This window comes from Oncorhynchus masou, chromosome 15, assembly GCF_036934945.1.
Source record: "Oncorhynchus masou masou isolate Uvic2021 chromosome 15, UVic_Omas_1.1, whole genome shotgun sequence".
In the NCBI taxonomy this organism is placed as follows: Eukaryota; Metazoa; Chordata; class Actinopteri; order Salmoniformes; family Salmonidae; genus Oncorhynchus; species Oncorhynchus masou.
The window spans coordinates 67,579,316-67,602,219 of record NC_088226.1 but is presented as its reverse complement, the minus strand read 5'-3'; the positions used below and the strand labels follow the sequence as shown (position 1 = coordinate 67,602,219).

At 45.0% G+C, this 22,904-nt stretch overlaps 2 protein-coding genes and 1 pseudogene across 4 annotated transcripts in view; all 3 read left to right on the top strand.

Annotated features, from left to right (window-relative positions):
* Positions 1–10,638, top strand: part of LOC135556713 (AT-rich interactive domain-containing protein 3B-like) — a 31,278-nt gene extending 20,640 nt beyond the window's left edge. The window contains exons 4-10 of one of the 2 annotated variants that reach the window (XM_064990110.1): positions 1,833–1,905; positions 5,937–6,120; positions 6,464–6,691; positions 6,768–6,817; positions 8,037–8,318; positions 8,525–8,620; positions 8,793–10,638. In XM_064990110.1, the coding sequence (XP_064846182.1) occupies positions 1,833–1,905; positions 5,937–6,120; positions 6,464–6,691; positions 6,768–6,817; positions 8,037–8,318; positions 8,525–8,620; positions 8,793–8,938 (1,059 nt within the window). In that variant the 3' untranslated portion in view covers positions 8,939–10,638. Of the gene's footprint in view, positions 1–1,832; positions 1,906–5,936; positions 6,121–6,463; positions 6,818–8,012; positions 8,319–8,524; positions 8,621–8,792 lie in introns of those variants that run through there. The other variant, XM_064990109.1, reaches the window with a different exon arrangement.
* LOC135556712 (zinc finger protein 609-like) overlaps positions 1–22,904 on the top strand; it is a 648,963-nt gene that overhangs the window by 503,846 nt on the left and 122,213 nt on the right. The window lies entirely within an intron of this gene.
* LOC135555201 (uncharacterized) overlaps positions 20,952–22,904 on the top strand; it is a 6,892-nt pseudogene continuing 4,939 nt past the window's right edge.

Sequence of the window (22,904 nt, the reverse complement as noted above, 5' to 3'; positions counted from 1 at the left end):
ATGAGTCCCACTGTAAGTCTGGCCTATTTTGGACTTTTAAACCCTTTTTAAATATATTTTTTTAACATTTTGTGTTTGGGTGTCAATTCTGGGTTTGTACTTTTTAAAAAAAAAATTTTTTAGATTGGTTTCCTCTGCATCTGTATATACCAACCATTAGTGCGTGATTAACGGGGTCTGACGGCAGATCCCGAAGGGGCCCGGGGCCGTGTCTTTTTATACAAAAGAGTCCGAAGGTTTGTAGCTCAAACCAATATGACAAGCTGAGACGCTCAAGAACACGCACATGTTACATGTTGTGCTCTATGACCCAACAAGCTACACTAGTCGTTAGAAGGTAAGGGGTTCTTCTACATGGATCAGAGGAAATACCAGGACATAGTGTCTATAATACTGTAAGGGCTTCTTCTATATAGATCATAGTAAATACCAGGACATAGTGTCTATAATACTGTAAGGGGTTCTTCTATATAGATCATAGGAAATACCAGGACATAGTGTCTATAATACTGTAAGGGGTTCTTCTACATAGATCATAGTGTCTATAATACTGTAAGGGGTTCTTCTATATAGATCATAGGAAATACCAGGACATAGTGTCTATAATACTGTAAGGGGTTCTTCTACATAGATCATAGTGTCTATAATACTGTAAGGGGTTCTTCTATATAGATCATAGGAAATACCAGGACATAGTGTCTATAATACTGTAAGGGGTTCTTCTACATAGATCATAGTGTCTATAATACTGTAAGGGGTTCTTCTATATAGATCATAGGAAATACCAGGACATAGTGTCTATAATACTGTAAGGGGTTCTTCTACATAGATCATAGGAAATACCAGGACATAGTGTCTATAATACTGTAAGGGGTTCTTCTATATAGATCATAGTGTCTATAATACTGTAAGGGGTTCTTCTACATAGATCATAGTGTCTATAATACTGTAAGGGGTTCTTCTATATAGATCATAGGAAATACCAGGACATAGTGTCTATAATACTGTAAGGGGTTCTTCTACATAGATCATAGTGTCTATAATACTGTAAGGGGTTCTTCTATATAGATCATAGGAAATACCAGGACATAGTGTCTATAATACTGTAAGGGGATTCTTCTATAATACATAGATCATAGTGTCTATAATACTGTAAGGGGTTCTTCTATATAGATCATAGGAAATACCAGGACATAGTGTCTATAATACTGTAAGGGGTTCTTCTACATAGATCATAGGAAATACCAGGACATAGTGTCTATAATACTGTAATAAGCTCACATAGTTGATGTCACAAACTCCTGTCACTGACTAGTTGGATATTCATTTCCGACTGAGAATTCATATAAATGCATTTTTATCAGGTTGTTGCTTTGGCTGACCTTGTTTGCCATTTGTCAATAAAAACGTACGACTTCAAACTGTTTTGTGAAATTGTAGTGTTCTACTTGTAGCCCTGGTTGTCCTGAAAAGACATCGGCAACACTTCATTGTGAGATCACATGTAATTCCTGGGCGGGCAGATAAATGAAAGTCAGATCAATGAAAAGCTGATTTTTGGCTGCTATCTCGGGGCTGATGGTGTTAACTAAGTTAGTTATAAAGTTGATTATTAAAGTGAAGGAACAGAGGTCTGGTGAATTTTGGGTTAAACTACGTGAATATTTTTTTAAACCTCCCGCTTTTTGCTGGTTGTGACAATAAGTAGTTCCTGCATGCAGAATCTTTGAACAGAATTACTGTCTTAACTCATTTAGCAACGGAATCCCTAGTTTGAAAGCGACTATTTAACTCTGTGATAAAGTTATTAACAAGTTAATTTCCACCCCCAGCTGTATGAATTGGACAGTGACCCAAACCGGAAGGAGTTCCTTGATGAACTGTTTGTCTTCATGCAGAAAAGAGGTAAACCTCCAGTCTTTTTTTTACTATAAAGCCAGTTCTGCTTTTGTCAAACTTCGCACCTGGGGATTCCTCACTTGGAGTGAACGTGTGAACCTTCAGTCGAGCGGTTTTAAGATTATACTGCACATTCTAAACTCTCTAGATGAATAGCACGCCACTCATCTAAACTCTCATAGAACAGAGTAGCATGTCACTCATCTAAACTCTCATAGAATAGCGTAGCACGCCACTCATCTAAACTCTCATAGAATAGCGTAGCACGCCACTCATCTAAACTCTCATAGAATAGAGTAGCATGTCACTCATCTAAACTGTCATAGAATAGCGTAGCACACCACTCATCTAAAGTCTCATAGAATAGCGTAGCACGCCGCTCATCTAAACTCTCATAGAATAGCGTAGCACGTCACTCATCTAAACTCTTATAGAATAGCGTAGCACGCCGCTCATCTAAACTCTCATAGAATAGCGTAGCACGTCGCTCATCTAAACTCTCATATAATAGCGTAGCACGCCGCTCATCTAAACTCTCATAGAATAGCACGCCGCTCATCTAAACTCTCATAGAATAGCGTAGCACGCCGCTCATCTAAACTCTCATAGAATAGCGTAGCACGGCGCTCATCTAAACTCATAGAATAGCGTAGCACGCCGCTCATCTAAACTCTCATAGAATAGCGTAGCACGCCACTCATCTAAACTCTCATAGAATAGCGTAGCACGCCACTCATCTAAGACTTCTCACCCAAGACTTGTTTAATGTTCAATTTCCTCTTTCAGTTTGTGAAAAAATGAGCAACTCTTTCCAGAACCAATCTTTAAGAAGTTAAGGATCGATCTTAACCTTATGTCCTAGGAGCCATGTCTGTGGGTTTTGATTCCCTGGGGTCCCTCTAGACGGTTTCCTGAAATTCCTCCAGCTTTATTTGTAGACTGCATTTCATGAGAAAATGAGGGAAATAAATCATGGTTTATGAGTGTAATACTGCAGGAATGTCAGTAACGGCGGGTTAAATAGTTCAAATCCTCCAGTTCAAATGTTATTGAATATGTCAGCTGTGATTAAAGCGAGGGCCATTCTTTCCGCCTTACAATAATGTACCCTCTTTAGCCCCCCTAACCATGCTCTCCATATGTTCAGTCTTTCCCCCATACTCAAATATTGATATTTTTCAAATGTATGTATATTTCTGCTTAATGCGCTTTTAAATTAATAATTGTTAGCTCAATGACTGGAAGTTTATGGGAACGGCTAGCATGTTATTGCGCTAACGCTATTAGCAATGCAAAGTAGGGTAATGGAGGGTGTGTTTGGGTGAGGAGGGGGGTATGAAGGGGGTTAAGGGTCTGGATTAAGGGGCCCCTGTGTTTCAATTAGGCCTGATGGATGAACAAGCCTCTCTAATTCAGGGCCTCTTCTTTCATACAGTGCCTTCAGAAAGTATTCACGCCTAAGGATTGTTAATGTGACTGTATTACCGCCACACTGGCGGTCACAACTCATGACCGCAGTCGAATTCCATGTGACCATTTGGTCACGGTGATGAGGCTTCTCCAAGCTCTGATGCTGCTTATGGTCATTAGTAGACATGACAGTCCCCCCCCCCCCTGTTCCAAGACAGGTGTATGATAATGGTCCATTCTAAATCCAAACTAATTTCACACATGCAGAGCATTCGGGAAGTATTCAGACGCTTCACATTTTGTTAAGTTACAGCCTTCAGCATTCTAAAATGGATTACAGCATTCTAAAATGGATTACAGCATTCTAAAATGGATTACAGCATTCTAAAATGGATTAAATTGTTTTTCCCCCTCATCAATCTACACAGAATACCCCATAATGACAAAGCAAACACAGGTTCGTAGAATTTTTATTGCAAATGTATTAAAAGTAATAAAGAAACTGAAATCACATTTACATAATTATTCAGACCCTTTACTAAGTACTTTGTTGAAGCACCTTTGGCAGCGATTACATCCTCGAGTCTTCTTGGTTGTGACGCTACAAGCTTGGCAAACCTGTATTTGAGGTTTGAGGAATTCAAGTTGGATGGGGAGCGTCACTGCACAGCTATTTTCAGGTCTGTCCAGAGATGTGAGATCAGGTTCAAGTCCGGGCTCTGGCTGGGCCACGCAAGGACATTCAGAGACTCGTTCCGAAGCCACTCCTGCATTGTCTTGGTTGTGTGCTTAGTGTTGTTGTCCTGTTGGAAGGTGAACCTCCGCCCCAGTGTGAGGTCCTGAGCTCTCGGGAGCAGGTTTACATCAAGGTTTTCTCTGTATTTTGCCCCGTTCTTCATCTTTCCCTCGATCCTGACTAGTCTCCCAGTCCCTGCTGCTGAAAATTATCCCCACAGCATGAATGCTGCCACCACCATGCATCACCGTAGGGATGGTGACAGTTTTCCTCCAGACATGACACTTGGCATTCAGGCCAAAGATTTCATCTTGGTTTCGTCAGACCAGAGAATCTTGTTTCTCATGGTCTGAGAATCCTTTAGGTGTCTTTTGGCAAACTCCAAGTGGGCTGTCGTGCCTTTTTACTGAGGAGTGGCTTCCGTCTGGGCACTGTACCATGAAGGTCTGATTGGTGGAGTGTTGCAGAGATGGTTGTCCTTCTGAAAGGTTCTCCCATCTCGACAAAGGAACTCTGGAGCTCTGTCAGAGTGACCATTGGTTTCTTGGTCACCTCCCCGACCAAGGCCCTTCTCCCCCGATTGCTCAGTTTGGCCGGGCGGCCAGCTTTTTATTTTTCACCTTTATTTAACCAGGCAGGCCAGTTGAGAACAACCACAGAGTTACATATGGGATAAACAAACTTACAGTCAGTAACGTAATATAAAAACCTGTATACAGTGTGCGCAAATGAAGTAAGGAGGTAAGGCAATAAATAGGCCATAGAGGTGAAATAATTACAATTTAGCATTAACACTGAAGTGATAGATGGGCAAGTAGAACTATTGGGGTGCAAAAGAACAAGAAGCTAAAAGAGCAAGAAGCTAAAAGAGCAAGAAGCTAAAAGAGCAAGAAGCTAAAAGAGCAAGAAGCGAAAAGAGCAAGAAGCGAAAAGAGCAAGAAGCGAAAAGAGCAAGAAGCTAAAAGAGCAAGAAGCTAAAAGAGCAAGAAGCTAGAGTGATCGGTCATAGATGGAAATGGCTTCATTTTCCATATAATTTTATATCTCTGAGGTGTTGGACTTCGTTGTCAGGGTAGAAATCAATTCCATTACAAATCAGTTAAGCTGAAAATAATAAATTCAATCTTTCTAATTTATTTTAATTTCATGTTATGAAACAGTGGTTTGCAAGACAAAACACAGGTTCTTCATGAGCCGCTGAATAGACTTCTAGCTTTACTGTAGGTTTGTAGGCTAATGTACCCACAATAGATGACATCGTTTGGGACGGACATCTACAGAAGTTTACTGGTTGTGCTCCATGTCAGCCCTTCCTGCCCTTAATTCCCCACTCTGCTACAAATGTCATGATTTGAAAACACGTGTGTGTTTTATGTGCGTTTTACACACTCATCCCCATGTCTAAAGTAAGAAATAATCCCAACCCAACAACTGCCGTTTAGCCCCCTTCGTTAATTGGTTTTAGGATTGACTGTCAATCCTCACTCTCGGTCCACCTGCCATTTACAATAGTTCTCCTATTACCTGACTGTTTTCATCTGGGTAAAATAGGTGTTCTTCACGTTGGGCCAGTAACCGAAAGGTTGCTGGATCAAATCCCTGAGCTGACAAGGTAAAAATCTGTCATTCTGCCGCCGTGCAAGGCAGTTAACCCACTGTTCCCCGGGTGCCGAAGACGTGGATGTTGATAATGGCAGCCCCCCGCACCTCTCTGGTTCAGGGGGGTTCGATTGCAAATGCGGAAGACACATTTCAGTTGAATGCATTCAGTGTTACCCATGTTTCTCCAGGCACCCTGGTCAACCACATACCCATCATGATATCTGCCACCATCTTGGATCTGTAGACGTCAAGTTTCAACTCTTCTACCTGTTTTTACCTCTTTCTCCAGGTACCCCGGTGAACCGCATCCCCATCATGGCTAAGCAGATTCTGGACCTGTACATGCTCTACAAGCTGGTGACGGAGAAGGGCGGCCTGGTGGAGGTCATTAACAAGAAGATCTGGAGAGAGATCACGAGAGGACTCAACCTGCCCACCTCCATCACCTCAGCAGCCTTCACCCTCCGCACACAGTGAGTCTACTCTGGACCATGTTCATTCTGCACCAAAACAGAAGGAATTGCTCCTGAAATTGAGGTCAACGGGGGAGGTACTATGTGAACCTGTCCAATAAGAAATGTTTTTTATTTTTCCTTTGCAAACCAGTTTATACCGTCTTCTTACAGTGTGCCCAAATGAACACAACCCAGCACTATCTACAACTACCAACACCCCCCCGGCTACTCAGTAGATGTTAGTTGTTTTTAAATGAGAAATTATTTCTTAATAGGCAACAAACATTTTTCTGTTCATCATAGAAATGTACTCCTAAATGCATAACAAATCCAACCACTGTCTTGTCATTCGTCCACCCAGGTATATGAAGTACCTGTACCCGTATGAGTGTGAGAAGAAAGGGCTGAGCTCTCCAGGCGAGCTCCAGGCTGCTATAGACGGTAACCGGAGGGAAGGCCGAAGACACAGCAACAGCCTGTATCACTTCTCCCCCTCCACCACCCCTGGCCACCCCCACCACTCCCTCCTCTCCCCTCCCAAGATGCCCCACCACTCCCTCCTCTCCCCCTCCCAAGATGCCCCACCACTCCCTCCTCTCCCCTCCCAAGATGCCCCACCACTCCCTCCTCTCCCCCCCCAAGATGCCCCACCACTCCTCAGCCGGTCACAACGGCCTGCACACCTCCCCCAGCCCATCTCTGAAAAGATCCACAGGTATTTGTATACGTATTTTAAACGTGTAATTGTTTTTGGTATGTAGATTGGAAATCGTCCATCTACTGTGATGGCTGCTATCATCACCTTGTGACGGGCTACCTAGTTTTGAGACCACATTTACAAAGAGTTAATGTGTTATGACACCTTATGCTGTTTTAGTTTGTTTATTTTATTTAACCAGGGAGGCCAGTTGAGAACAAGTTCTCATTTACAACTGCTGCCTGGCCAAGGTAAAGCAAAGCAGTGCGACACGAACGACAACACAGAGTTACACATGGAATAAACAAAAGTACAGTCAATAACACAGTAGAAAAAAAATCTATATACAGTGATCTACTATTCAAATCAAATGTGTCACGTGCACAGCATACAGGGTGTACATGGAACAGTGAAATGCTCTCCTCTACACAATGAAGTAATACAAAGTAGTAATGAAATGAGAACATGGTACTGATTCAGACATGATCACTGGGCTTCCGAGTGGCGCAGCGGTCTAAGGCACTGCATCTCAGTGCAAGAGGCGTCACTACAGTCCCTGGTTTGAATCCAGGCTGTATCACATCCGGCCGTGATTGGGAGTCCCATAGGGCGGCGCACAATTGGCCCAGAATCGTCCGGGTGTGGCCCGGGGTAGGCCATCATTGTAAATAATAATTTATTCTAAACGGACTTTAAATAGAAGTTAAATTAAAAATGAATCACTCACCATCCAGATAGTGGCCTTGAATCTAATGGCCATGCTTCTGAGACTAATCTAATGGCCATGCTTCTGAGACTAATCTAATGGCCATGCTTCTGAGACTAATCTAATGGCCATGCTTTGAGACTAATCTAATGGCCATGCTTTGAGACTAATCTAATGGCCATGCTTTGAGACTAATCTAATGGCCATGCTTTGAGACTAATCTAATGGCCATGCTTTGAGACTAATCTAATGGCCATGCTTCTGAGACTAATCTAATGGCCATGCTTTGAGACTAATCTAATGGCCATGCTTTGAGACTAATCTAATGGCCATGCTTTGAGACTAATCTAATGGCCATGCTTTGAGACTAATCTAATGGCCATGCTTCTGAGACTAATCTAATGGCCATGCTTCTGAATTGAATCTAATGGCCATGCTTCTGAATTGAATCTAATGGGCATGTTTTGAAAAATTGTGATATTTGAGGGGTGATTAATCTATGAAAAGTTCTCTCCTTCTGTTCCCTCTCAGAGGAGATTTCAACCCCAATGCTTCCAAGCCGTGTACCCATGGCCCATGCTCTCTCCCTGGGGCAACAGCAACAGCTTGCCCAGGCCGCCACCTTGGAGCACCTTCGAGAGAAGCTGGAGAGGGCTGCTGGCGGAGGAGAGGGTCCAGACATGAAGATGGCTCGTTTGGCCATGGAGGAACAGCAGAGACTGATGCAACAGGCGTTCCAACAGAACCTTCTGGCTATGGCCTCTCACTTCAGCCCCGGCATGAAGCAACTCAAACTCAACAACAACAGAAACGGTTGGTACTGGGCTGGGTGTGTTGGCTACCAGTTAGTTGTCATATGCTACCACTTACGTAGTCGGGTTTAGCCTGTTCTCAGATCTGTTTGTTCTTTTTCTAAACTCCATTTGCAGCCCATTGTCAAGCCAAACATAAACATTTACTCACATAATTGAATTTTAAACATTAACAGACGGTCTCATTTTGTCTTTGTCCCCCCTCAGAGAGTACCACTGAACAAGACCTGTCTCTCAGTATTTCCAGTAGTGGGGCAGCCAGCATCAGTGTGTCTGTGGAGGTCAATGGAACTCTATACTCAGGTGAGAGTAATCAAATGATTAGTAATGCTGTATTTCAGATTCTTGAGACATTTCGGACCCGTCCAGAAACAACTCCGATCCCTTTATTCCTTAGGTGGTGTGGCATTGAACTTGTCACACTCACACAGAGGCCCACTACTGACTAACAAATGTGTTCTTGTCTCCCCTGCAGGAATGCTGTTTGCCCAGAAGACTCCTGGTGCAGCCTCTGTGATGTCAGAGACCGTGGCTCCTGCTGGCCAGAGTGGTTTTGGTGTCCTCTCCTCCTCTCAGAGCCCTTCCTCCGCATCCTCCTCTTCCTCCAAGGGACCAAACTGACCATGGTGCTCCCTCAGTCTCTCCAGTGTTACTCATGTTATTCTATTGGCCTTGAGGACAAATTAGTGCTGAGGACAAATTAGTGCTCAATCAAATATCTCTTCTTTAGTCAAACTGAATTTGTCTGTGTTACTGACGACAAATATGGGAGTGGAAAATCAAAGGAATTTACCTTAAAAAACGAATTTACTTTTTTATTAATAAGTTCATTTTTTTTCTAATTCCACCCCTGACAACCAATCAACTGTTGTACAATCACTTTATCTTTGTATTGAACACAAATGCATTTTGGGAGAAATCTAAATTAGAACCAGGTGAAGAGGCAAATTTTGTATTCTGCAATGTTTTTATTTTTTTGATTTCTTTTAATTTCACGTATTACAAAAAAGTGCTGTTTTCTTTGTGTGAGAGCTACAGTATTAGTAAAGAACTTATTGCCACATCACAAACTGCTTGTGAACAGACTAATCTATTTAAGTAATGTAAGGAGGACTCACAATTGGATTTTAGTTTATTTTCTAAACCTTTAGAATAAAGCAAAAAAGCATGATTTGAAAAGGTTTGTGAAAAAAAACTTTTTCTTTTTGTGTGTTTTTGTTTTTACATCAAAATACTGTGTGGTGATTGGCTATACTCTGGAGCCGATTAGTTATCTACCTCATTTGATGGTTTTAACATTATGTAGCCGTCACTTCTGTTTACGATATGTTATTATAGCCATCAGCAGGACAATATGGATGCCAGTAAGAGCTTTCAACCGGTGCGTTCATTTTAACTCGCCTTTGGCGCCGGTTGGGTGGAGTTGGCACATTTTAGACCATCCTAAAGTGCAAGCTCCCCCTGTTCACAGGCAGGGTGAGGTGAAACTGATGCACCCAAAAGTCATGTTCTCTTACAATTAGCTAAAGGTACAAAACTGGTAACAGCTCAGAGACGAGCTGTTTTGTAAAACAGGAAACTATACACGTCTTACCTCATTTAAAGGGGAAGTTCAGTATTTTACAACTTGATGTTTATATTGTTCCTCACCCTGAACGTAGTCTATGGCCCTGGAGAAACTGTACTTTCAGGGTGAGGATCCATCTAGCGTTTTAAGTTGTAAAATACTGAACTTCCCATTTTTAAGGCATTTCCATCTCAGGAAGTGATTTTCTCAGGAACTCACAGGACCAGGGTAGTCTGTCTTAGAATATTCAGGAAAATACTTCCGTTTTCATACAGCGGGACACTGAAATAGGTCTACCTCACTTGTGACATCTGTGTCATGGGAGCTGGGTTGTGTTCATTAGCGCAAAATGCTTTGAAAGTAGTTGGCTGGGGTGGGGGCTCAGCTACCTGTTTATCTTTCGAACCAGTCATTGGTCCGGGACCTTATTTAATATGATAATTCTGTATGTACAATCATGGGGCCATAATCATAGCCTGGTAAAACCATACTGAATGAATGTTGTGTCAGTGTTTCCAGATCAGCGTTATCTCACTTTGCGGAAACATTCAGTCTGGTTTAACCAGGCTAACAATCATGTATACCTCACACTGCAAACCACAAATCACACACACACAAAATGCCTCAGAATCACCAGCTAGCTGCATTATATACCAAAGACCTGATGTATTGATAGGAAACGATTCAAATGTTTTTGGTGTTTGTTCACTCCGTGTATTCTTATGTGGACAAGAGAAACTAAATAAACTTGAGGAAATAAGTTGCTTTCTCATTTTTTATTGCTATTTGTGATGCTGCTTCATAAAGACCCAAAGCCTGGTTGGTTTTAATGCCTCAGACCTTCCTGGCCTGACGACTCCTGGCTGTCCCCAGTCCACCTGGTCATGCTGCTGATCCAGTTTCTGTTGTTCTGCCTGTGGATATGACACGTTATTAGCACATGTCATGCATTATGAATGTCTCATAACTGACATAAGGTGTTATGTTTACTTATGCATTATGAAGAGGGTATTCATGTGAAGGATGCAGTATAGGATGGATGCAGTATGATCCAGTGACCTGTTGGGGGTGGCATTGCCTCTTAAACAGATTACATCCAGCGACATCTGGAGCAGAGTCCATATCTGTGCTCTGTTTATTTACAAATGTGTATTACTGTTTTATTAAGCCTCTACCATAACCTCACAGATACCTGGTGTCCTTTGTGATCTTAAGTATTCTCCCATCTCTCTCTCTCCCCTCCCGGAGGACCTGAGCTCTAGGACCATGCCTCAGACCTTCCTGGCCTGACGACTCCTGGCGGTCCCCAGTCCACCTGGTCATGCTGCTGATCCAGTTTCTGTTGTTCTGCCTGCGGTTATGGAACCCGGATCTGCTGTTTCGATCTTTTCTCGCTCTCTTTCCTGCGAACACACTTGCTGTCCTGTCCTCTGAATGCTCGGCTATAAAAAGACAACTGACATTTACTCCTGAGGTGCTGACCTTTTGCACTCTCTATAAGCACTGTGATTATTATTTGACCCTGCTGGTCGTCTATGCACATTTGAACATCTTGAAGAACGAGCTAGCCTTTAATGACCCTTATACTCTTATACTTGTGTAGTTTAGAGTCTGTAGAGTGATTATCTTAATTCCTGCCTTTCCAGGGAGTTTTTCTAGCCAGCTATATTGTCAAAGACAAATACAGGACGAGAAGTCAATAGAGAACTAATGATTAATGGAAATAGCTGTAATAGCTTAATGGGAGGAATTTGTCTATTTTATTTTATAGAACAAATTCAACAACCCGGTCTAGGAACAGTGGGTTAACTGCCTGTTCACAGGTAGCATCACATTTGTATTTCACTTCGGGGTTTGAACTTGCAACATTCCGGTTTGATTTGTTTGACTCTAACCACTAGCTTCCCTGCCACCTCTATCTAACCACTGTTTAGTCTAGAGCCTACACTCTAACCACTAGCTAGCCAGCTATTACACTCTTCTAACCACTAGGCTAACCTAACGTATTCAACACTGCTAGCTAGCCAGCTAGCCGCCCCTACACTCTAACCACTATAGAAACTATTCACTCAACGGAACGACTCTGATTACCTGTAGTGTCAACAACGCACTCTAACCAGCTAGGCTACCCAGCAGTACTGTATCATTTCAATCATTTTAGTCAATAAGATTCTTGTTATTTGGCCACTTTCTGAACATTCGAGATGTGTAGTCCACTTGTCATTCCATATATTATCTCCTTTGCATTAGCGATAAATATAACAATGAGTCACCTTTTATACTATGTGTCTTTTATCCCTAAGTTCTAAATGGCAAATGCAACCATATAACGGGCTCCAATACAGCGGGCAGAACAGAGAACCCTGACAGGTGGTCCCAGCGCGCACGATTCTCTATACTGTGATAGTTCCAGGTCTCCAAGCCTCTGGAACTGGCCTATCACAGGAACAAGGCATGGTTTAAACTCTCAGCCTATGCCTCCTCCAGTCCCTCGACTTCTTGGCACTGACGGAAACATGGATCACCACAGAAGAACATCCAGGCTCCTACTGCTCCTACCCATACGTCCGCCCACCTGGCTCCTGTTATCTAACAAAAGACCGCTTCTGGTCAGCGGGGTGAATGGCACCCTCCCATCTCTCCCAAGTGGTCATTCTTCATGCTTTCTCCCCTTTTCCCATCTGTCTATCGCCTCCTTTGAATTCCATGCTGTCACAAGTTACAGCCCTTTCATAACTTAACATCCTTATCATTTATCGCCCTCCAGGTTCCCTCGGAGATTCATCAATGAATGCTTGATGCCTTGATAAGCTCCTTTCCTGTTGACACCCACCAGGGTGTCTCTCAGTCCTGGGCGATTTAACCTCCCAACATAGTAATGTTTGACTCATTTCATGAAAATAACAAAAAGTTTATTATTACTAAAACATTATTATCCTTTTTTTATTATTTTATTTTTACCTTTTACAGAAAAACTCAAAATAAAAATAAACTCAAGAAAAAATCTTTACTAGATGCTGTTCTTCCACTAACCTCATTGCAAAAACCAAGTCTTCGATGACTACCTTGTATCCTTTATTGACCTCTAAGATCTCATCCAAAACTTTGCCCATGGATGCAGAGTAAAGCAGCGCCGTCCCAACCTTCGCTCTCTCTCCCCCGCTACTCTCTCCTCTTCCATCCTATCATCTCTTCCCTCTGCTCAAACCTTCTCAACCTATCTCTGATTCTGCCTCCTCATACCCTCCTCTCTTCCCTTTCTGCATCCTTTGACTCTCTATGTCCCAGGTGGGCACCATGCCACCCAGGGACCATCCTCCAGGGTCATCCTCAGTCAGTCCCCCTCCCCGCTCCGTGGCTCAGTATCAGGATCTCAACTGGAGCTCACAGAACAGGCTCCGGGCAGCCGAGCAGATCTGTAACAGAAAACACGGTATGATGGCATCCAGCACAACACATCAATAACAAAAATACTCCTCTGTCTCTGCAGCTAACCACTTTCACCACTGTAAATTCCAAACATCTGCCTCTAACCAAGGAAGCTCTTTGCCACCTTCTCCTCCCTCCTGGTCCTCATCCCCCCCCCAGATCCTCCCATCTGGACTGCAGATGACTTCGTCAACATTTTCAAAATAAGGTTGCAGACGACATCCGATCCTCGTTTGCTAGAGTATCCAAAGACACCGTCTATTCTGCTCTGCACTGCCCTACCCTGTGCTCTGACCTGTTCTCCCAGTCTCTCAGATGAAATCTCGCTTCTTGTGATAGCCGATATAATTAACCTGCCCGTCTTGACCCTATCCCCTCCTCTCTGGCAAGAAGCATATCCAAAGGTCCAGACCATTTCCGGAGACATTCTCCTTACCTCACCTCGCTCATCAACTCATCCCTGACCGCTGGCACTCCCTACCGTCTTCAAGTGTATGTCAACTACATCCCTGTCTGGAGCAAACCTACACTCTATCCCTCCCATGTCAATGTTTTCAACTACAGACCAGTATCCCAACAGCTGCTCTCCAAAACTCTTGAATGGTCAGTGGAATTATCAAACTGGTCAGAGCTCTCCCGCCATCTCTCTCTAGAATGGGTCTCAGCAAATCTCAGGTTTCAAGGTCCACAGTCATTCAACTGAGACCACTTCTGTATTAGGCGCTCCGTAACTGCTAAAGCTAATGGTTATCTCCTCTGCTCTCATCCTTCTAGACCTATCTCCCATAATCTGCCATTACCTGTACGGTGAACCATCAGATCCTCCTCTCCACCCTCTCCGAGTTGGGCATCTCCGAGCGCGGTACTGTAGGATTGCGTCCAACCTGACAGGTCGCTCCTACCAGGTGGCGTGGCGAGAATCTGTCTCCTATGCCTGTACGCGCTCTCACCACTGGTGTCCCCCAGGGCTCTGTTCTAGGCCCTCTCCTATTCTCGCTATACACCAAGTCACTTGGCTCTGTCATAACCTCACATGGTCTCTCCTATCATTGCTATGCAGACGACACACAATTAATCTTCTCCTTTCCCCCTTCTGATGACCAGGTGGCGAGTCACCTCTGCATGTCTGGCAGACATATCAGTGTGGATGAGCGGTATCACCACCTCAAGCTGAACCTCGGCAAGACGTCCCTACCTTCCTCCCGGGGAAGTCTCAGACTGCCCGTTCCATGATCTCGCCATCACGGTTGACAACTCCATTGTGTCCTCCTCCCAGAGCGCTAAGAACCTTGGCGTGATCCTGGACAACACCCTGTCGTTCTCAACTAACATCAAGGCGGTGGCCCGTTCCTGTAGGTTCAATGCTCTACAACATCCGTGTTTGTACGGTTAGTAGGATGCCTCACACAGGAAATGGGCAGGTCCTAATCCAGGCACTTGTCATCTCCCGTCTGGATTACTGCAACTCGCTGTTGGCTGGGCTCCCTGCCTGTGCCATTAAACCCCTACAACTCATCCCCAGAACGGACAGCCCGTCTGGTGTTCAATTCCCAAATTCTCTTTATCCGCTCCTCCGCTCCTCCACTGGTTCTGTAGACATGCTCATCCGCTACAAGACCATGGTGCTTGCCTACGGAGCTGTGAAACGGCTGCAGTACCTCCAGGCTCTGATCAGGCCCTTTCTGCACCCAAAATAAGGGCACTGCGTTCATCCACCTCTGGCCTGACATCAGCCCCATACCACTGAGGAAGTACAGTTCCCGAAGCCCAGTCAAAACTGTTTGCTGCTCTGGCCCCCCAATGGTGGAACAAACTCCCTCAGCTGGTTGCCAGGTTCTGCAAAACAATCACCACCTTCCGGAGACACCTGTTAAACCTCTTTTATAATAAATACCTAGGATAGGATAAAGACCCGTAATCCTTCTCACCCCCTTAAATGATTTAGATGCACTATTGTAAAGTGGCTGTTCCACTGGATGTCATAATGGTGAATTCACCAATTTGTAATAGATGTGTCTGGATAAGATGTCTGTATAATGACTTAAATGTAATGTCAATGTTAAATGTAGATGTATAAATATGTATAGATGTATGTGTATAGATGTATAGATGTATGTGTATAGATATATTATAGATGTGTTTGTATAGTATGATGTATAGATGTATATAGATGTATGTGTATAGATGTATGTGTATAGATGTATGTATGTATAGATGTATATAGATGTATGTGTATAGATGTATGTGTATAGATATATACAGTAGATGTATGTGTATAGATGTATGTGTATAGATGTATGTGTATAGATATATATATGTATGTGTATATATATATACAGTAGATGTATGTGTATAATGTGTATATGTGTATAGATGTATGTGTATAGATGTATGTGTATATATATGTGTATAGATGTATGTGTATAGATTTATGTGTATAGATACAGTGGGGCAAAAAAAGTAGTTAGTCAGCCACCAATTGTGCAAGTTCTCCCACTTAAAAAGATGAGCGAGGCCTGTAATTTTCATCATAGGTACACTTCAACTATGACAGCCAAAATGAGAGAAAAAATCCAGAAAATCACATTGTATGATTTTTAATGAACATATTTGCAAATTATGGTGGAAAATAAGTATTTGCTCAATAGCAAAAGTTTATCTCAATACTCTGTTATATACAGAGGTCAAACATTTTCTTTTCACACACTGTTGCTGGTATTTTGGCCCATTCCTACATGCAGATCTCCTCTAGAGCAGTGATGTGTTGGGGCTGTTGCTGGGCAACACGGACTTTCAACTCCCTCCAAAGATTTTCTATGGGGTTGAGATCTGGAGACTGGCTAGATCACTCCAGGACCTTGAAATGCTTCTTACGAAGCCACTCCTTCGTTGCCCGGGGGTGTGTGTTTGGGATCATTGTCATGCTGAAAGACCCAGCCACGTTTCATCTTCAATGCCCTTGCTGATGGAAGGAGGTTTTCACTCAAAATCTCACAATACATGGCCCCATTCATTCTTTCCTTTACACGGATCAGTCGTCCTGTTTCCACCCCCATGCTTCACAGTAGGTATGGTGTTCTTTGAATGCAACTCAGCATTATTTTTCTAGATGTATAGATATATGTGTATAGATATATAGATATACAGTTGAAGTCGGAAGTTTACATAAACCTTAGTCAAATACATTTCAACTCAGTTTTTCATAATTCCTGACATTTAATCCAAGTAAATATTCCCTGTTTTAGGTCAGTTAGGATCACCACTTTATTTTAAGAATGTGAAATGTCAGAATAATATTAGAGACAATATTTTCTTTCAACTTTTATTTCTTTCACACTTTTTCAGTTCTGCCCGCAAATGTTCTATAGGATTGAGGTCAGGGCTTTGTGATGGCCACTCCAATACCTTGACTTTGTTGTCCTTTAGCCATTTTGCCACAACTTTGGAAGTGTGCTTGGGGTCATTGTCCATTTGGAAGACCCATTTACGACCAAGCGTTAACTGATGTCTTGAGATGTTGCTTCAATATATCCACAAAATGTTATTTCCTCATGATGCCATTTATTTTGTGAAGTGCACCAGTCCCTCCCTTTGCTTCACGGTTGGGATGGTGTTCTTCAGCTTGCAAGCATCCCCCTTTTTCCTCCAAACATAATGATGGTCATTATGGCCAAACAGTTGTATTTTTGTTTCATCAGACCAGAGGACATTTTTTACTGAGATCTTGGCTGATTTATTTTGATTTTACCATGATGTCAAGCAAAAGGCACTGAGTTTGAAGGTAGGCCTTGAAATACATCCACAGGTACACCTCCAATTGACTAAAATTATGTAAATTAGCCTATCAGAAGCTTCTAAAGACATTGCATCATTTTCTGGAATTTTCCACACTGTTTAAAGGCACAGTCAACTTAGTGTATGTAAACTTCTGACCCACTGGAATTGTGATACAGTGAATTTGTTGGAAAAATTACTTGTGTCATGCACAAAGTAGATGTCCTGAGCAACTTGCAAAACTATAGTTTGTTATTAACAAGAAATTTGTGGAGTGGTTGAAAAACGAGTTTTAATGACTCCTCCGCAACATCTTAAAGTGTGTTTTTGTCCATGTGTGTGTGGAACGGAGAGAAGGAATTTGTTTCCGGATTACATTTACATTACATTTAAGTCATTTGGCAGACGCTCTTATCCAGAGCGACTTACATATTGGTGAATTCACCTTATGACATCCAGTGGAACAGCCACTTTACAATAGTGCATCTAAATCATTTAAGGGGGGGTGAGAAGGATTACTTTATCCTATCCTAGGTATTCCTTAAAGAGGTGGGGTTTCAGGTGTCTCCGGAAGGTGGTGATTGACTCCGCTGTCCTGGCGTCGTGAGGGAGTTTGTTCCACCATTGGGGGGCCAGAGCAGCGAACAGTTTTGACTGGGCTGAGGAGAGTCAATTCCTGAACTCGGATGTGCAACACACGGATGACAGTGGACATGCTAATAGAAGCGACAGCTTGGGGGGTTGGTGTGTGTCTATGTACAGGGATGAGGGGTGAATGGTAAGTGTAGTGTGTGTGTGTGTGTGTGTGTGCGTGCGTGCGTGCAGGGTGGAGGGGCGGCATACTGTGTGTGTGTGTGTGAGAGGTCGGTACTCGCTTCACTGCTGGATTGACATCTGGAGCTCCCGGCCCCTCCTCCCCCTCCCTCCCGGCCCCTCCTCCCCCCCTCCCGCCTTCCCTCCTCCCCCTCCCGGCCCCTCCCTCCTCCCGCCCTCCTGGGCCCCTCCTCCCCGCACTCCCGGCCCCTCCCTCCTCCTCCCGGCCCTCCTCCCCCTCCCGCCTTCCCTCATCCCCCTCCCGCCTTCCCTCATCCCCCTTCCCCTTTCCATCGTCACCCTCCCGCCTTCCCTCCTCCCCCTCCTGCCTTCCCTCTTCCCCCTCCCGCCTTCCCTCCTCCCCCTCCCGGCCCCTCCTCCCCCTCCCTGCCCCTCCTCCCGGCCTCCCGACCCCTCCTCTCCCGGCCCCTCCCCTCCTCCCCCTCCCGCCTTCCCCCTCCCCCGCCCAGCCCCTCCTCCCCCCCTCCCTGCCCCTCCTCCCGGCCTCCCGACCACTCCTCTCCCTCCCGGCCCCTCCCACCTTCCCTCCTCCCGCCCTCCCGGCCCCTCCTCCCCCTCCCGCCTTCCCCCTCCCCCGCCCGGCCCCTCCTTCCCCGCCCGGCCCCTCCTCCCCCGCCCGGCCCCTCTCTCACTGGGGAGTCTCTCTGTAGAAGAGGGAATTACCAAAACGTAATCTCTGGAATTATTATCCTGACTGGATTGAGACTGAATTGAATCACAGAGAGGACATTGGAGAAGGACTGCAAGATTGGTCAACCCATCCTTGAAGCAGTGTGGAAACGGGATTTTTGGAATGATATAAGTTTGGTGCATCATTAAAAATTTGTGAAGATCAGACTTTGTAATACTAATAGTAACTATGGAGTTGTACAGATTAGATCTTCCTGACCATTCTGTCATGTCATCTAGATGTCAAGGACATTGTGATGTTGACTGCCAGGGAAGCTTTGTCAGAAGCAAAATTCAAAGTAGTGGGTTTTCTTTCTTTGTGACTTTGATCATCACTCTGAAGCAATGTGGAGCAAACAAAGAGCCTTCTGAAGAGAAAAGCTAAAGAAGAAAGAAAGAGAGAATAAAGACATGGAGCAGCAATAAAGACACAGATCAGGGATAAAGACATGGAACAGCAATAAAGACATGGAACAGGAATAAAGACATGGAGCAGGAATAAAGACATGGAACAGGAATAAAGACATGGAGCAGGGATAAAGACATGGAGCAGGAATAAAGACATGGAACAGGAATAAAGACACGGAGCAGGAATAAAGACATGGAGCAGGAATAAAGACATGGAGCAGGAATAAAGACACGGAGCAGGGATAAAGACACGGAGCAGGGATAAAGACACGGAGCAGGAATAAAGACACGGATCAGGAATAAAGACACAGATCAGGAATAAAGACATGGAGCAGGAATAAAGACACGGAGCAGGAATAAAGACACGGAGCAGGGATAAAGACACCGGAGTAAGAATAAAGACATGGAGCAGGAATGAGGACACGGAGCAGGGATAAAGACACGGATCAGGGATAAAGACACGGAGCAGGAATAAAGACACGGAGCAGGAATAAAGACACGGAGCAGGAATAAAGACACGGAGCAGGGATAAAGACACAGAGCAGGAATAAAGACATGGAGCAGGGATAAAGACACCGAGTAAGAATAAAGACGGAGCAGGAATGAGGACAGGAATGAGGACACGGATCAGGGATAAAGACACGGATCAGGGATAAAGACACAGATCAGGGATAAAGACACGGATCAGGAATAAAGACACGGAGCAGGAATAAAGACACGGATCAGAGCAAGTACTGACATGAGTGAAATGCTGCTCTGCTTCACAGAATGCAATCATCCTGCAATCCTTCCGAGCTCGGCAATCCATCCCTAACTCGGCAATCCATCCTAACTTCGGCAATCCTTTCTGAACTCGGCAATCCGTCCTAACTCGGCTATCTGTCCGAACTCAGCAATCCGTCCTAACCTCGGCAATCCGTCCGGGCAACTTCGGCAATCCATCCGTCCGAACTCTGCTCCGTCCTAACTCGGCAATCCGTCCGAACTCAGCAATCCGTCCGAACTCAGCAATCCGTCCTAACTCCGGCAATCCGTCCTAACTGCAATCCGCAATCCGTCCGAACTCAGCAATCCGTCCGAACTCTGCAATCCGTCCTAATCCGTCCGGCAACTCGGCAATCCGTCCGAACTTCGGCAATCCGTCCGTCGAACTCGGCAATCCGTCCTAACTCTGCAATCCGTCCAACTCTGCAATCCGTCCTAACTCGGCAATCTGTCCTAACTCTTCTGGATTCTCTGAACTGGTATGGATGTTTCGAAATAAAGTGAAGTACCTACAGGATTTAATCTCAGGCTCTTCCCTATGCTGCACAGAATGACAACAATCCTAAACCAGAACTGGCTCTTCCCTGTGCTGCACTGAATGACAACAATCCTAAACCAGAACTGGCTCTCCTTATGCTGCAGACAATAATATATCCATCCTAAGCCCTAACTGTAGTTTTGTGGAACCTGGGGACCGTATTCTGCTGTGGATGTTTAGATACCTCATATCTAAACTCAGGGTTTCCCTTTAATGAACAGAATGTACTATCCATCCTAGCTCAGCAATGAGTCCTAACTCTGTGTAATGGATCCAGTGGATGTTTAGAGGCACCGTATTTCTGTGGAGAATTTCCAGTAGGACCCCACGATTCTCTGGAGACTAGCACTGTTGAGGCCCTCTGCTCCACTAGGAGCTGAACGGAATAAGTCAAGTCCCAATAAGACCTCTGGGACCCAGGTCCTCCCTGTAGAACCACTTATATATCTACAAATTCTTCTGGATCTAATGTACTGGAGTAGGAGTTGAGCTATGGAGTAAACTATCTCTCCTAGGATCCATATTTAAGTTGAAGTTTCTGCTCACTCTATAGAGCCCAAGGGCATCCATGAAGATGCACTCTTAAGACCTTTCGCTTCACTTAAAATAATAACTCAAGTCCAATAAGACATTCGGGCATCACCAGCACCATGCCTTACCACGATGAGGAATACCCGGACCAGACCCTGTGGCAGGCAGTGGTACTCTTCTGCTGTAAAGGAATGATCGAAGGCATTATGGTCGTACTATTCTTCTGGCTGCTCATACAGGTCCTGTTCACCAAGCAACTGGAAGGTATGGTTCAGCTGGAAGGTATGGTTCACCAGGGAGGTATGGTACAGCGTGGATGTATGGTTCAGCGTGGATGGGTTCAGCTGGGAGGTGCTGATGTATGGTTCAGCTGGGAGGTATGGTTCAGCTGGGAGGTATGGTTCAGCAGGGAGGTATGGTTCAGCAGGGATGTATGGTTCAGCAGGGAGGTATGGTTCAGCAGGGAGGTATGGTTCAGCAGGGAGGTATGGTTCAGGTGGAAGGTATGGTTCAGCTGGGAGGTATGGTTCAGCTTGGGGGTATGGTTCAGCAGGGAGGTATGGTTCAGGTGGAAGGTATGGTTCAGCTGGGAGGTATGGTTCAGCTGGGAGGTATGGTTCAGCTGGGAGGTATGGTTCAGCTGGGAGGCAGCTGGGAGGTTCAGCTGGGAGGCAGCTGGTGGTTCAGCTAGCAAAAAAACTATATGTTGTTATAAATCATCTCAGCGTAAAAAAGAATATGATCAAATACTGTACAAATAATGTAACAATGTCAAGTTTTCTTTTAACTTAAAATGTGGTTGTTGACTTATAATGCTTAGCTCAGGTCTGTAAGAAAAAGGTTGATTTAATGCTTCCTTCTCCATTTTGTACCATGATCATTGTCAATGACTTACTAGCTAGCAGATGTGGACTGGGACTAGAAATCAGTCCTGCTATTTCACATGGCCATTTGAATTATGTATATATACTGTATATAATTCAAATGGGCCATGTGAAATAGCAGGACTGATTTCTAGTCCCAGTCCACATCTGCTAGCTAGTAAGTCATTGACAATGATCATGGTACAAAATGGAGAAGGAATCATTAAATCAATCAATATATAAATATTTTTAAATCTTCCTTGTTCTGTAGTCCATCTGCAGGTTCTGCTGTTGGTTGGCTTGGTGACATTCTGTCTCTGTCTAATCCTGGGCTGTGTGTTGTGCTGGAAGAGGAGTAAGACCTGTCCTCTCCAAGACCAGGAGCCCAGAACACCACCACCACCTGGTGACACCATGACCCTGGGAGTCCAGGCACAGAGCCCCACCTCACCTCATCCTCCCCAGGCAGGGACCACCACAACCAGGCAGCAGGACGAGGATCTAGACGGGGAGGTGGTGGAATACCCCACCACCTTCAGCAGCTCTACTCCCTCCGATGACGACTTCACCACCCTTCCCCTCTCCTCCGACCGCTCCTCCCGTGGAGCCTCCTCCCATGGAGCCTCCTCCGAGCACAAGGAGCAGCATCCCAAGTCCTACTTCCCCCTGCGTCGTCTATCCACACCCTCCATCGCCTCCCCGCACTACAAGCCCATGAACTCCCACCATGGCGGTGGACGCTCCTCTTTCCCCCTCCCTCCCTCGCCTGGGTATCATCTCCAAGACTCGCCAGACTCTGGAGCGGAGTTGCTCCATCACAGGTCACAGCCTCTACAGCGAGCGCAGAAGACTCACCAGTACATCCTCATACCATACCCCTTCCACCTGCGCCCCCGAGGATGGCCACTTCGCCCATCCCACTCCACACCCTGCACTACGGGTCCAGCTGCAGAGCACCAGCTCGGCCGGCCCCAACCCTCCACTTCACCATGTCCTTCTCCTCAGAGAAAGGCACCCTGAGCATCACGGTCCTCAGCCTGACCGGAACCACTCACCGCCTGGGGGAGGTGTCTGTGATGGCCAACCTAGACCCTCTGTGCCCCTGCCCCCTCCAGGCCTCCACCCTCTGTAGCCCCAGCCTTAGCCCCAACTCCAGCCTTAGCCCTGGGCCTAATCCGGACCCCCACACCCTGGGCTTGACCATGAAGG